The sequence below is a fragment of the Neodiprion virginianus genome, chromosome 3 (assembly GCF_021901495.1).
Source record: "Neodiprion virginianus isolate iyNeoVirg1 chromosome 3, iyNeoVirg1.1, whole genome shotgun sequence".
Taxonomy (NCBI): domain Eukaryota; kingdom Metazoa; phylum Arthropoda; class Insecta; order Hymenoptera; family Diprionidae; genus Neodiprion; species Neodiprion virginianus.
Window position 1 is genome coordinate 41,615,578 of NC_060879.1, and position 13,655 is coordinate 41,629,232.

General features: G+C 38.1%; 3 protein-coding genes across 11 annotated transcripts; all 3 read right to left on the reverse strand.

Moving 5' to 3' along the window:
- Positions 1 to 647: 647 nt before the first annotated feature.
- Positions 648 to 4,271, reverse strand: LOC124300291 (vesicle-associated membrane protein 4-like). 5 transcript variants are annotated; one of them, XM_046754227.1, is made up of 7 exons: positions 4,133 to 4,271; positions 3,383 to 3,517; positions 3,190 to 3,239; positions 3,008 to 3,058; positions 2,540 to 2,772; positions 1,563 to 1,638; positions 648 to 846 (listed from the first exon to the last, which is right to left on the reverse strand). In XM_046754227.1, exons 1-6 carry the CDS (start codon positions 4,178 to 4,180, stop codon positions 1,601 to 1,603), a joined length of 555 nt encoding a protein of 184 aa, XP_046610183.1. In that variant the 5' UTR covers positions 4,181 to 4,271; the 3' UTR covers positions 648 to 846; positions 1,563 to 1,600. The 5 variants fall into 5 exon arrangements, with proteins under 5 accessions (XP_046610183.1, XP_046610185.1, XP_046610186.1 ...); XM_046754229.1 differs by having other exon boundaries at positions 648 to 900; XM_046754230.1 differs by lacking the exon at positions 1,563 to 1,638.
- A 652-nt stretch (positions 4,272 to 4,923) lies between these two features.
- On the reverse strand, positions 4,924 to 9,209 carry LOC124300290 (UDP-glucose 4-epimerase). 5 transcript variants are annotated; one of them, XM_046754222.1, is made up of 7 exons: positions 8,718 to 9,209; positions 7,551 to 7,726; positions 7,114 to 7,232; positions 6,749 to 7,039; positions 6,454 to 6,634; positions 6,009 to 6,284; positions 4,924 to 5,933 (listed from the first exon to the last, which is right to left on the reverse strand). In XM_046754222.1, exons 2-7 carry the CDS (start codon positions 7,678 to 7,680, stop codon positions 5,836 to 5,838), a joined length of 1,095 nt encoding a protein of 364 aa, XP_046610178.1. In that variant the 5' UTR covers positions 7,681 to 7,726; positions 8,718 to 9,209; the 3' UTR covers positions 4,924 to 5,835. The 5 variants fall into 5 exon arrangements, with proteins under 5 accessions (XP_046610178.1, XP_046610179.1, XP_046610181.1 ...); XM_046754223.1 differs by having other exon boundaries at positions 7,551 to 7,735; XM_046754225.1 differs by lacking the exon at positions 8,718 to 9,209 and adding an exon at positions 8,569 to 8,711.
- A 1,424-nt stretch (positions 9,210 to 10,633) lies between these two features.
- On the reverse strand, positions 10,634 to 13,341 carry LOC124299670 (uncharacterized). Its single transcript, XM_046752941.1, has 7 exons — positions 13,007 to 13,341; positions 12,366 to 12,789; positions 12,089 to 12,280; positions 11,816 to 11,958; positions 11,589 to 11,753; positions 11,045 to 11,207; positions 10,634 to 10,849 (listed from the first exon to the last, which is right to left on the reverse strand). Exons 1-6 carry the CDS (start codon positions 13,339 to 13,341, stop codon positions 11,045 to 11,047), a joined length of 1,422 nt encoding a protein of 473 aa, XP_046608897.1. The 3' UTR covers positions 10,634 to 10,849.
- Between the last annotated feature and the right edge of the window lie 314 nt (positions 13,342 to 13,655).

Sequence of the window (13,655 nt, forward strand, 5' to 3'; positions counted from 1 at the left end):
CTACTTTCACTCGGAATTTCAATCATTTTTAAACATTATATTCCAAGTACGCGTACGATGCAAATTAATCCTGGAAAAAACGTTCTCATACATATTATACATGTACGCACGATTATGATAATCTGATCAAGGCAAAGTGGAAATTATACTCTACCAAATAAGCAAGAAACTGGACTTGTTAAATAGAAAATTTTTAATTCACGTTAGATTTTTCCAATGCGCCCGTTTGTCTGCTAATCAACTTTTGAACTTATATGAAAGACAGATTTATAGTCAAGTGTCGTGAATTATCGTATTCAGCGATTTTTAACAGATTCCTCGTTTTAAATAAAACAAGCAAATCGCCAATCAAAATTCATAATTACAGAAACTCATTTGGAGGAAATCGTTGAAGACAAAGTGTTTTGCAAATTTCACTGTCAGAGTGCATCATTTTTCGCGGTGCAATTTTAAATTCTATTCGCAAACATATCTTTACTTTAGCCCCCATGAAATTTGCTTGAAGGTAAAACGAAGAAACTTCGCAGAGAGTTTTGAAACAGGCTAAACTTTGAACGGACAAAATGAATTATTAAACAGCCCCATATAGTTGCTATTGGGTAGAAGAGTATCAGACAAATAGGTAGGTAGGTTGGTAGCTCGTGGAATTTCGAACATAATTATACGTATGTAGAGATACGTCGTTTATTTATACATAGTTACAAGAATAACATTTATTTTGGCTACATGCTAATTCACGGAGTAAAGTTCGTTATCACAAAATATATTACAATTATTTAAACTGAAATTATGATACGTATTGGAAGGCAGTCGCATGACGTCAGGAATACCATCTGATCAAAGTACCTGGAACACGAAAAATGATATCCTTTTTTTCATCGTAAAGCGGTGGAGCGGTGTCTGGAATTTGAAATTTTTAAATTTATTCAATGAAATGAAAGCTCAATCAACGCACCTAGAAATATATTTTGTACCGAAGTGTACGGATAAATCCGGTAGAAATTCAGTCTGCCAGTGTAAAGAAAAGAGGCGCATATAGGGTATAATTTGCTTCGCATTCATTATCACAAAATTTGATAACATGATCGAAATTTATTTTTTCTAAATGATCGTAGTTACGTTAGAAATTTATATCCTTATGAATCGTATTTCAAGTAGAATGGCCAATCCCATCCTAGAATTATTACTTGCATAATTCTTCTAAAAACTTCTAAAAACGCAGCGTGTTTAAATGATAATTTATGACCGCTAGACCTTCTCAACAATTTTTTGGCGACCATAAAATGTTGTAGTCTCTACCTCAATCAGATCAGTGGCTTTCCGTCTATAGCAATAATTGATATGTTGGACAACAAAATATCTACAGAAACAGGAACGAATGGTTTCAATGCCGCGTTGCGTGATTACGCTCCATGGCATTGCAAGTGAAGTCGAGGTTTTTAACTCACGGAAATTGGATCTGGTAGCGTGATCTATATACAGTAGTGCAGGTATTATAATTACGTAATTTCACACCACTGGCGATAAGCGATAGAAATATTCAATATCTCAGATCTCAATACCTTGGTTCCTACACAGGCTGTTTCACCAGTCCAATTAACTATCTGATGACTAGGTAAAGCACCAAGATGTCCAGAACTGAAAATTATACAGGCCGAACCATCAGCGCGGCATTAGAGGCTAGTTCTCGTTAAATCAATGAAAAAAAGAAACGAAGAAAAAAACTCAAGCGCCTATATACGTATAAATCTTCGGTGAAAGATTTTTTCATCAGAAGTAGACCTGTGACAAGCTTTTCAATTAAGAATCAGTTACAATCGCATTGTAATTATCATAAATTAATTAACCATCGGTCAATATACATAAATGCGGAAGTTATAAACAGAATGAAAGTATGTAGATATAGATTATCGATGGGTAACGTTAAAACGAAGTGGTAACGAGATATTTCTTTTAGAACAGTTTCAAATGCGAGATCAAAGGAGATGTAGAAAACAGATTGAGGAACTGATGTGTGCTGACCGAGAGATTTTTTTTATAGATTAACTTTTCACCAGGAATATTGGTAATGCATGGAAATTTCATTAAATTTCATAAACGTGTACGTAATGCGTACAAGAAAGTAACGGACAAACAGCTAAAAGTATGAACATAATTGTCGATATCTTTTTTATAGAAGCCTTAGGTTTCCTTTTATACCATGTACAGAATCAATAAAGGTAAGAAATGCATCTTATCAGTTATTAAAATATTGTGACAGTGATTCCTGGAAAGATGAATATGTAAAAATGGTGAAATATAAAATGTAAGAGAATGACAGTAATGGTGACTAAAAAAATTCTCAAATTATTAAATGCATAAATTTTCAAAATTTAGAATTGGAACATTTCTGCTGTTCAGATTGAAAAGTTAGACATCATTTGGCAGGAAAGTTGCTTACACGAAAAAATTCAATAAGCCACACCTGCTGAAGCTTGCAGCAAAAGCTGGTGACGCCGTGTTACCAAGGGTGAGTCAAAGCGAGTCAAGGTTTACTCACCAATAATACTCATAACTATTGTCAGAATAATGGTGCCGACAATGATTCTCATCTTCATGTTTTGCATCCAAGCCCTGCGGTGTGCCTTCTTTGCCGAGTCGTGAAACTCGTTTCCAGCCATAGTCAGCCGTTCGCTGGCCACTTCTAAGTCTTCCATTTTTTCTCCTCGTTCCATCACTTTTTGCACATTTTCACGCATCACGTCTGTTACTTCCTTTATCTGCATACGAACACTAAAATAAACAAATTATTAAAATTCATTGAATACAATTATACGCAGTAACTCTAATCTGGATTTCGGTATTATTCTGGATTATCGGAGAGCATGACAATTTGCAATAGGCCAGAAACAAATCTAACTCTTCGATAACTAATTCTATCTCATTTTATTCCACGATTATTGTAATTTTAAAACAGTTCATTTGAAAAATCTGAGGTAGAGAAAAATCATGATTGAATGAACACCACCTGTCCATTTTACGATCTCTGTATGGCAGACTGGTCGAAGTACTCGGGCGGCTGGAACGATAAACAAAAAAATTTCTCAGATAAATTGAAATTGAGTCTCATATTATGAACAGCGATAAAAAAGTAAGTTCACAATATGGATCATATGTCTATGGTATGGATAATTGATCGTTCAAGCATACTTGAAAAGCATCTCTTCATCTGGATCGCTGTCATGATCAAGGAGGGTCTCCTAAGGAAATAAACAAAAGAAGAATTAGATTCTGACATCATCTAATAATAATTCTGAGCTTTTTGACTGTTTGAACCGTGTAAACATTAGACGGTTGCTAATGACTCACGGCTTAAGATTAATCATACAAAAAACAAACACACCTTCTCCACGTCGTCGGCTTTGGCAACGTCGTCACGCGGCACATTACGCTTGAACTTCGGAGGCATGTTTGATGGTATGTCACAGGATACTATTAAATTTGTCCCGGACGGCAAGTACTCCAGTCGTTCCTTAAACTGGATGTGGAGATACGGTTAAAAGAATAAAACTCAAGGAATTCCAAATACAACGTCCATCTTTATTTGTCATACCGCTGAAATCGTTCTTGCAGCAGACGACAGACGGAGCGACAACAATAACAAGCGGCGCTGAACAATTCATCAACAGCTGGTCATACGGAGCATTGAACGCCCCCATTTATTTACTTCAAAATGAACTGATCCATACTAGTTGCATTATTTCGTTTCATGCAACAATAAGTAAAAATCATTAGAGACCCTCTGGTGAAAGACTTGGATGAAGGGTTAACATTTTTAATGGTAGTGACCATGTCGGCATATTTGATCACAATCACGGTCTTATAGACAGGTCTGGGCACTCCAAGCCCCTTCCTATATAACGCAGCGTGACCGTCTTGAAGCATGTGTTTCTCAATTTGTGCACCAAAGACCGGAGCGCTGGAATCTCTGAGGCCAGTGTATGCGTACTGTAGGCCTCTCCCTCACTAGCACTAGCGGCGAAAATTCACAACATCGGCTTCATTTTCGAGCACGGTTTTACAGCCGGAGTGCCCAGACCTGTCTATAAGACCGTGATCACAATCAAAGAGGCAAAAATGTATCAAGTAATACTTCATTCGTGGTAAATCCAATTGTTGTACACAGCTGGTCACTTTGCATTTTGCAATGCCGATACGTTTAACTGACATAACCACGTAAATATCTTGTCTTCTTCCATTTCATGTGTTGAAAAAGAATAGAGAACCTTTCGACCAAATCCCAGGCGGCATGCTCGTAACCGTGCTCGTAAATTAGTAGACTTACCGACTCACACTTTACCCACCTTACCCTCCGAACGGACATGACATATCATTGAAGGCCTGCCCAGTATGCTTCATTCTATACAACGATTACCCAATGCTTCCGCTTTCGATTTACATGTTCGAAACTTCGACTAGAGGTAATAGTGAGAAGCGGGTCACAAACGGTTCCTTTATTATTCATGTCTAACAGTAAGTTTAGATTTATTTCGATAACAATGGAAAAAACATACGTCACAGTGAGATATTAAGAACATACTGATCTAAGTAACTCGTATGGCAATTCTTCACGACTAGAAAAGTAATTGTGAGTGTAAATATTCACTAATTCATAGTATACGCTGGTCAAATGAGAGTGTCACAATTATGCACTCGTACGGATTGAACAGCAAGAAGTAGAAAATTTTGTTCGTCATCGCGTGTTACAACAATATTGTGAGACACAGATGTTGAGGCTGGGCTGATTGTCACAATGCAGCATGAGTAAGTTGCATAACTTTTGAAAATACTGTTTATCCCTTCCTTTCACTGCATCCGTTGTCTGAATACGTTTCCATGATCTAAAGCCATCGCAAATTTTGAAACATGGGAGACTGAAGCAGATGAATTTTCTCAAATAATTTATTCGAACTTCTCAGTGTACACAATATCTTGCTAGGTTTTGCAATTATTTAACAATAATGGCACATTATAAACTTATAATTCATAAATTTAATTGATGTCTTTAGAAATAAAATACACACAGAACTGGGAATTGTTTGATATGAACTAATGTTCTTGAACACATGTGTATCTTTCATTGTTGCCTTCTTAAAATGACTAATTTATGATATATTTCAACAGATATTTTACAACTATTAACAACAAGAACAATAATAGTAATAATAATAATAATAATAATAATAATTTAAAAAACTATCTAGAACCCAGAAATTGGTAGAATTCGCTATTGCACCTACAATACAAGGCAATCTCGTACAGCAAACTTAGTCACTTAGGTCATGAAACAATGTTCAAGCTTCATGGTACATCAGAGTTAATTCTGTTCAAGTTGAAGGTACAGGATACAATTTACCAATATCGAGAAAAAAAAAACGTCATCGTTCTACTCTGAATGTCGAATCTTTTCTCCTCAATCCTCCCAATTTACAAGTACACAGTATCATTACTGAGGTGCTCAAAATTTTATCGGTAAAGTCAGCTGGGTTTGAGTTTTGATTTATCATCTTCTAAAATTACACATTACAATGTGCGTATCGATTTAATCGTAATTAGATAAACTATTAAGCTCACTGTCTAGTCTTTGGTAATTTTAAGCTATATTTTAGTACGATATACCCAACTTATACACTTTTCTATGCCCTATTAATTATAAATAAATTCTAAATCCATACCAGTTCACTGGCACATAGATATGTGTAACTGATGTAAAATCATCCAATCCAATTTTCGATTTCACCTAATGTGGCAGGTTCACCGTCTAGGTGGAATTATTAATCTATAGATTCAATTTGTTCATTTAGATATTATAGAACAGGCGTCTGGGCAAAATGGGGACGACACATTCTTATATCCATCCGGGTTTTTCTGCTGCCATCTCCATGTGTCCTTGCCTGTAATCAATGACATTTTTTATCAAAAGACACTCAGGAAAGTGTTTTAATTTAGAAAAGTCTAGTCTAACTTACACATGTCATCAATATTCCGTGTTGCGTGCCAGTCCAGTTCTGCATTAGCACGGCTTGCATCGGCATAACTTGTCGCAATGTCGCCTGGTCTACGATCTACAATATCATAGGGTATGTCTTTGCCAGAAGCATCTTTGAACGCTCTGATTACTTCCAGAACAGAATACCCTCTTCCAGTACCGAGATTATAAACCTGGAAGCCGGAGGGATGCTGGTGGGAAATCGCCTGCAAGTGGCCAACTGCCAGATCAATTACATGAATGTAATCGCGAACCCCTGTAAGTGAAAAATTTTGCAGATCTCACACTTGTAGAAAGATAAAGCCTGGTAATATTCAAGCGACTATAGAATTTTTCACACAACAGAAGAGAACAAGAAGAAATTCCCCGTTGAAGAAAAGTAGAAAAAATCGAACGACATTATCTGGCTCGGACTTTATTATTACCAGTTCCGTCAGGGGTATTGTAATCACTTCCATAGACTGAGAGCTTTTCTCTTTTTCCAACAGCGACTTGGGCGATGTAGGGCATCAAGTTGTTCGGTACGCCGTTTGGATCCTCTCCAATATTTCCAGATGGATGAGCTCCCACAGGGTTAAAATATCTGAGGGATGTGATGGACCAAATCTAGATGAAGTCAGTGTGTGTTCAATGATTAGTTCTAGAATATTTTTCCAGGTGAATATGAAGTGATTACTAAAAGATTCTCGAATATTTCTTCTACCAAGCATAAAAGTATACCTTGTCCGAAACGCATAGGTCCTTCAGTATTTCCTCCACCATAAACTTAGACTTTCCATACGGATTGGTGCAATCCCCAGTTTTCATGTCTTCGGTTAATGGTAGTTTATCAGGAAGACCATAAACAGTGGCGCTGCTTGAATAAATCATTCGATAGACTCCGTGTTCTCGCATTACCTCGAGTAATACTATAGTACCGCTAACATTGACTCTATAATACTCAAGCGGCTTGGCAACAGACTCGCCAACGGCCTTCAAAGCGGCAAAGTGTATCACATTGTCAAATTTATACTAGAAAATAAAATAACTTCATAGTTTGTTGTAAACATCGTGGTAAATAATATGGCGAATAACTCGATACTCACCTGTTGAAATATGCTAGTCAATTCCTTTCTGTTTGTTATGTCTACAGAATGAAATGCTACATGCTTCTGTGTCAGTTCCTCCACCCTCAGAAGACATTCTGGTTTCTTTTTATCCGAAGCTGCAGAATGAAGTGAAAAAATATATTAATATAGCGGTGTGCTAAATGAGCCATCTACAAACTCTTCAGCTGCTCAAACATATTGCGTAAGGCTATATACAAGTTCAGGCACTTGCAAAGCCAAAGATAAATAGGGTAGATTGTATCATATGTTATCGATAGGAACTGGATGATAAAATTTGTCAGCTGAGTGAAACGATAATTGAGAAATTAAACTCATGATAAAACGATAAGGCTACTTTGAGGAGGATGCGTTGAGAGTATTCTTTCCATAATGCTTGGAAATAACTTTCAGATATTGATTAATTCCCATCTTACCTTGGTAAGCATTAGTAAGATTGTCAATAACCACCACCTCGAAGTCGGCATTAAGTAGTTCCAAAACCGTGAATGCGCCAATGTACCCAGCACCACCCGTCACCAGTATAGTCTGCCCTTTCCTCGACATATCTTCCGTTTCTTCGTGTTGATTCTTACTTCCTAATTTTACCCCTCTAATTGTGCTAGTAAAGTGTTAGTACTAGTATATAATAAATTAAACCTTAAAACTACGGGTTACATTTTGAAATACCGTCTTGTAGATGGATGAAATTATATTGTAATATTATCGCACACAAAAGTGAAAGAAAACTTACTTATTGAATTTTAGATTATTTTCTTATATCTGACAGTTTAGCAGATATGACTGAAGTATCAATGGAACATTGAATATTCGTTTTACAAACAGAAAATTGAATCACATTTTTCCCTTTCTTATCTGCACTATAAGTTAAGATGTTAACAAACTCTATGTGAGAGACCATTTCGTCACTTTTAACAACGTTAAACTGTAAAAAAGAGAATGTTTCATAGTTTCTGACTTACAAATGAATGTAATTCAAAATACTACTTATTTGCCTAATTGGGAAATTAAACAGATTATCTTGGACAACACAGTACTTCAAAAATACCCTCTTTCAATATCCCATAATACCAAATATTATTAGAAACTTCAATATAGATATACAATTATGCAGAATAGCCTGACACTGCAAAAAACATGCTCGATATAACCAATACGTGACTGGAAAATGTAATGAATACGAAACAATAAAGATAACAAGAACTCAGTGCCGCAGGTATTTCAAGTACAACGTTACATAACTATTGTTATAAAGGAAGACTTGAGGTAGGCAGCGGATCTTAAATACACAACCAGCGCTATATACTCTCTTCAATAAATAACTGCGATTAGAGATATAACAAAGAAACAATTGAAAAACCGTAAGAGAAAACTGGATTGAGTAAATTCATGTTAATTGACAACAAATTGTGAAGACATTGTACTTTGACAAACTTTTTGTCATTTGACGTGTCAAAACACGTTTCGAAAGATAGATTCAAAAAGAGTTGAGAACATAGAAAATGTACACATTGTTGAGATTCCGCTCCGGGAATGATGTACGCAAGTATCGATTACGGTGACAGAGAAGACCGGAAACATACCTGATCCGGTGCGTGTGCCAAGACAACTAGTTCCACGACGAGAGAACCGTCAAGCGAAAAGCGCGATGTGACCTCGTGGCAAGACGGCTGGACGACCACGCGAAACTGCGCTACGTGCGCTCAAAGAGCAACGGAGTGAAAAAGAGTCGCGTTATCAGCGCGGAGGCGAAGTGGAGAGTGTTACAATTCAGGCCCATGGTTACGGTTGCGGAAAAGTCGCTTCCAGTAGCGTCGATTGACCCATTGCATCGGCACCCGCGATGCGTCGGATGGGTTATGTCCTAGAATGATTTTCCTTACCGAACAACGTGCCTTTTGTCATCGTCTACCTTTGGCGGCTGATGAAGATTCAAAACATCGCGCGACTCCGCTCCACAATTTCGAGTTGAATAATCAACGTAACCCCCGGCAGGGACTCGTCGCAACGTCGCCTTTATGTAAACGATGTAAACACAGCTTTTTCTGTACCATGTTGGAACTGGTCAGAATTTGTCTTGTACGCAAGTTTCGATTCACGAAACTCGATACCTCGTTCGTCGCGACATATCGAAGGTATTTCGCCAATTCAAACTCTACGGGAGAGTGGGTAACGAAATTGTTTTCTTAGAAATTAAACAACTTTGTATGTTTTAAAGTATTTTTTTCGATTATTCAAATTCAAGATGTATTGTAACCGATCAGACAACGGTGGCAGACCTTCGATCGTAGATGGTTTCCTTGAGTTGGAAACGATTAATAACCGTAAATCTTATCATCATTTTCGTATAAGTATAATCATGCACGTATTTTGCTATACTTAATTCACCCTAGAAATAATGAACGGCTTTCAAACTGCGCTCTTTAGCTAAGCATTGACATTATCGCCTGCGGACCGTGACCATAATTCAGTTTTACTACAAACATTTCTTTTTGTCACGTTCTTATTGACTATTTTCGTATTTCCGTATTCCGCATTTTTTCCATTTTCGTATCCCGAAATGGATATATTCTTTCAACAGGAAGAAGGGATAGTAATGTTTTCCAGCTAGTCTAATGTATCCTCTTCAAAATCGCGCTTGAAATTTGAAAATCGGTTCATTACATAGAAAGATACGAGATTTTGTTTAAAAATGTCGTTTTTGCTGGTGTTTAGCACTTTTTGGTAGTTTGTTGAATTTTTCACTAACCAAATTCCAACGAAATTAGATTTGAACTTCAACATTCGTTTCCTTATTAAATAACGAAATGACTCATGAACGCACGGGGTCGTTAATGACCCCACTCCTGCGTTAGAAGGTAGAATAAAAGATACATTTGTTCTAAGATTAACATATGTGTGCCAGAAATATGAGAGCGGATAAGATTGCAGGTCCAGGGCCACGAAACAATCACAATTTGATAACCTCCTATCCAGTGACATGGTGTACATCCGTTTCTGATAAATTCACGTAAAATAAATTGCGTCGCTGTCTGTTTAAATTATATAATAATTTATGAACGTCAATTATAACTATTCATTCGACTGTCTATACCGACTGTAGTTTACGTAGGAGTGTAATAATGCGAACAAATTACGCGATTGACAAAGCTGAACGTACAAACACGTGTTATACAAGAAAAAAAACTGCTTTATTTGTCTGTATAAAATGATTTCATTCGATATATGATTCAGGATAAATACCGCACATATTCGGAATTTCGTTAAAGCTGTGTAGAATGTATCTAGACCTATAATGGTGATATATTCAAGCCATCTTGGAGGTATATCGAGTATATAAAATTAAAAGTATATTGAATAAATAAATAAATAACCAGCTGTGAAGAGGAACTGAGAAGTCCTTTCGTCCATTACATGCGGTTTCCAGTCTTTTGATCGATCGAATATTTATTATATTTTTCTCATTATCGATGTTTTTCTTTTTTATTTTCAAACCAGACATCTCGGATGGGTTCTCGCAACGCTTGTACTTTGCAGACGCACGAATTGACCGTCGGTAATTCTTTCAATCACGGCTGTCGACTGCAGTATATGCATATCGTACTGCGGTCATCATCGATTCGGTGGTAGTTGGAGAATTTCTACGTGGAAATTGCAAAAACAACTCCTTCGGGAATAGAGCGCATAAGCAAAACGTAAAGACCTGTAACATAATCTGAAAAACAAATTCAAATATTTATAGAGTTATGCATATTAATGTATCACGCATAATCGACTAGAATTTTTCCGGCTGCAGTTGACAGTGAATTCAAGCTTCACTTACAATTAGACCCGTTTAAACTCTTTCTCAACACCTTAAATTATACCGTCATAGAAATAATTGGGTATCTGTATTTCGTATCAGAATTACTTAAGATGTCACAGACGAGCCAGTATTGGATAGGAATGAAAGAGTACGAAAAATTGCTCGCGGAGCTCGGACAACACTTCCCGCAATTTGAAGAACTCTGCTGCTCCAGCCTCTTTCCTGCGATTGGCGAGCCAGCCGCTCCCTCAAATCACTCAACTCTGACCTGAAATTTGTATACAATGGTTTATCACGACTGGGTAAATATACCAAGACTCAGCTGGATACAACCATGGATTATAACTGTTGTATTGAACGACCCATCAACCTTTTTCAGGTATAGAATTCTGAATAGAAAGTCGGAGTGGCGAGGGCTCGCACACCTGCTCGACGCTCGTCTGCTTCCGGCTTTATATTCTTGGAAATATTTAGAACTAACTGTAACTTTGTGAACATATTATTAGATAGTTTATCTATCGATTTAAGCAATAAAAAAAAAACAACATTTTTTTGACAGTTTAATTCAGGACACCCCCTTGATATTCGTTCGATTCTCTGCGGCTGAATAATATCCGCGACAACGGCATAATGTATGATGGACACTTACAACTGAGAACTGTACGCGGACTCGAGACGCCGTAAAACGTCGTCGCGATTAGAGAGCTCATTCTCAAGATTAGTTGCTCGCAAGCTCAGCCTTTTTCCAGCCTCTCGGCTCTCCTGCAACTGCTTTTGCATTGTTACCATCTCGCTCGTCTTCACCTTGACTTCTCTGAAACGATTTCGTAATTATAATACAAACTTAACCCTATATAATTCTTTTTTTTCAGCTACTTTGCAGCCTTCCGATGCTGCTCGTGAGCGGAAGCAAGCATTGCCATTTGCCCATTTAACCGTCCCCGCAAATCTTCCGCTGCTGCCTCGGCAGTTTCAGCTCTTGCAAGGCGTTCCGTAGCCAGAGCTTCGCTGTTTGCTACCTGATGATTAATCCCGTTTTTTATTTCTACAATGTATTCTAATTAATAGAAGAGGACATCTGACGCCAAACGGCATTCTTCTATTACTAATTGTCAATTGGAAAATAATTCCAGTTACACGATAAAGTACCTTATCAAGCAAAATTTTTTTATCCTCTCGGAGCTTGAGCAGCTTTTCGCGATCTCGAGATATCTGTCCATCAAGAGCTAGCACCTGTGCCTGTACCGTGAACAATTCGTTCCGTAGGTTTTCCGTGGCCACGGACTTTTCTTCGGCAGCATTCCGCAACTTTTGAGCCTCTTCTAACGCTCTTTCCTTCTCCTGTATAATCGTCGTTCCGACGCACGGTATATAATTAACCGTAATCGTTTCTAAATCGTTAAACAATTATTACAACCATACATACCGCTTTGAGGGAATCTCTGTCGCGAGCAATGTCATCAAACTGGACTCGAACACGCTGCATCTCAGCCATAAATCTTCCGACACGACCATTTTCGGCATCCAAAAGTCGTCGCAGCACGACGATCTGGATGTGAAGATGGTCGACCTGCTGGCTAAGCTGGCGAATCGTTTCATGCAGTTGCAAATTCTCCTCACGTCTACGACGCCAGGCGTTTACAACCAAAGCGCGACAGACGAGACCCGCTGCCTTGTTCGTATCCGGTGGAGCCGAGAGTCCGTTGACATCCAAATCTCCCGGCCATGATCCCATCCCTCTTTCACTCCCAGTTTCAGCCCCATCAACGCATGGTACCTCAGAGCTTGTCGAATCAGTTTCAGCTACTTTCCGTTGCAGACGTGACTGCAAAGAAGTGGCACTCCCAGACCTGACCAAAGTAAAAAATCACAATAAATTTATAGCGCCGTTTGAATGTTCAAATTTAGAAAATGATGAACATCGCGCAGAAATAATTTTTTTCAATACAGGCATTGCGGATTTCGATTTAAAGATTATTGCCCGAGTCAAACTTTCAACGTGATCACTTGAACTTCCAAATCTTGTGACGATTATTTCATAAACATTTTGACCGGGTCATTCTTTACCTTGGGTCAAGAACGTCCGGACTGATGGATGTGGGTGACAGATCGACCATAGAAAAGCTCTTCTTACAAGAAGACTTTGGGGTATTCGGTATGATGCATGCTGTCTTTGAGTTGTTTGAGCTAAAGACGGCAGTCTTCTTGGTAATGTTGCCTTGTAATGACACCGGGATGTTGCGGTAGGAATTAATGGGGTTTCTAATCGGTCTGGAAACGGGTCCCCGTCGGGGGCCTCTTACGTATGAGGGAGGCGGGGGATAATGAACGTGTCTTTGGCCTCTCAACGAGTACCCACCATACCTTTGGCGATTATTCGCCCATGACGATTGACTCAGCATCTTACCAAATTTCAAAGACAGTTACAATTATATTTGCTAAAACTGTTGCTGATTGTTTATTATTTATTATTTTGCCAAGGGGATGGATAAAAACAACTCACTACTTAACAAATGAAAGATACGTCCGAAAATATTTTCACACTCTTACTGGTTTCGGTATGATTCCCGCTTTCATATCTCGAACCTACACGTTTCCTTACCTCGCTACTATTTCCGGAATGTGAAATTTTTCGAGCCTGCCATCATTTGCAAACTCTTTAGCCGTTCGCTGGAGTATATAATTAGCTACGATCGCAGAGCGAACTAGATTCGGG

Excerpts from the sequence above, each read along its gene's own strand:
- LOC124300291 (XM_046754226.1), bottom strand. The coding sequence starts at position 4,180 with ATGCAAAGTGACCAGCTGTGTACAACAATTGGATTTACCACGAATGAA. Across the intron at positions 3,240-3,382 it reads AAGCCGACGACGTGGAGAAG|GAGACCCTCCTTGATCATGA; the intron begins GTGTGTTTGTTT and ends TTATTTCCTTAG. Across the intron at positions 3,059-3,189 it reads GATGAAGAGATGCTTTTCAA|CCGCCCGAGTACTTCGACCA; the intron begins GTATGCTTGAAC and ends TTATCGTTCCAG.
- LOC124300290 (XM_046754222.1), bottom strand. The coding sequence starts at position 7,680 with ATGTCGAGGAAAGGGCAGACTATACTGGTGACGGGTGGTGCTGGGTAC. Across the intron at positions 7,040-7,113 it reads TGACTAGCATATTTCAACAG|TATAAATTTGACAATGTGAT; the intron begins GTGAGTATCGAG and ends TTTATTTTCTAG. Across the intron at positions 6,635-6,748 it reads ACCTATGCGTTTCGGACAAG|ATTTGGTCCATCACATCCCT; the intron begins GTATACTTTTAT and ends GACTTCATCTAG.
- LOC124299670 (XM_046752941.1), bottom strand. The coding sequence starts at position 13,341 with ATGCTGAGTCAATCGTCATGGGCGAATAATCGCCAAAGGTATGGTGGG. Across the intron at positions 12,790-13,006 it reads CCGGACGTTCTTGACCCAAG|GTCTGGGAGTGCCACTTCTT; the intron begins GTAAAGAATGAC and ends TACTTTGGTCAG. Across the intron at positions 11,208-11,588 it reads TCCGCGTACAGTTCTCAGTT|GTCAGAGTTGAGTGATTTGA; the intron begins GTAAGTGTCCAT and ends TACAAATTTCAG.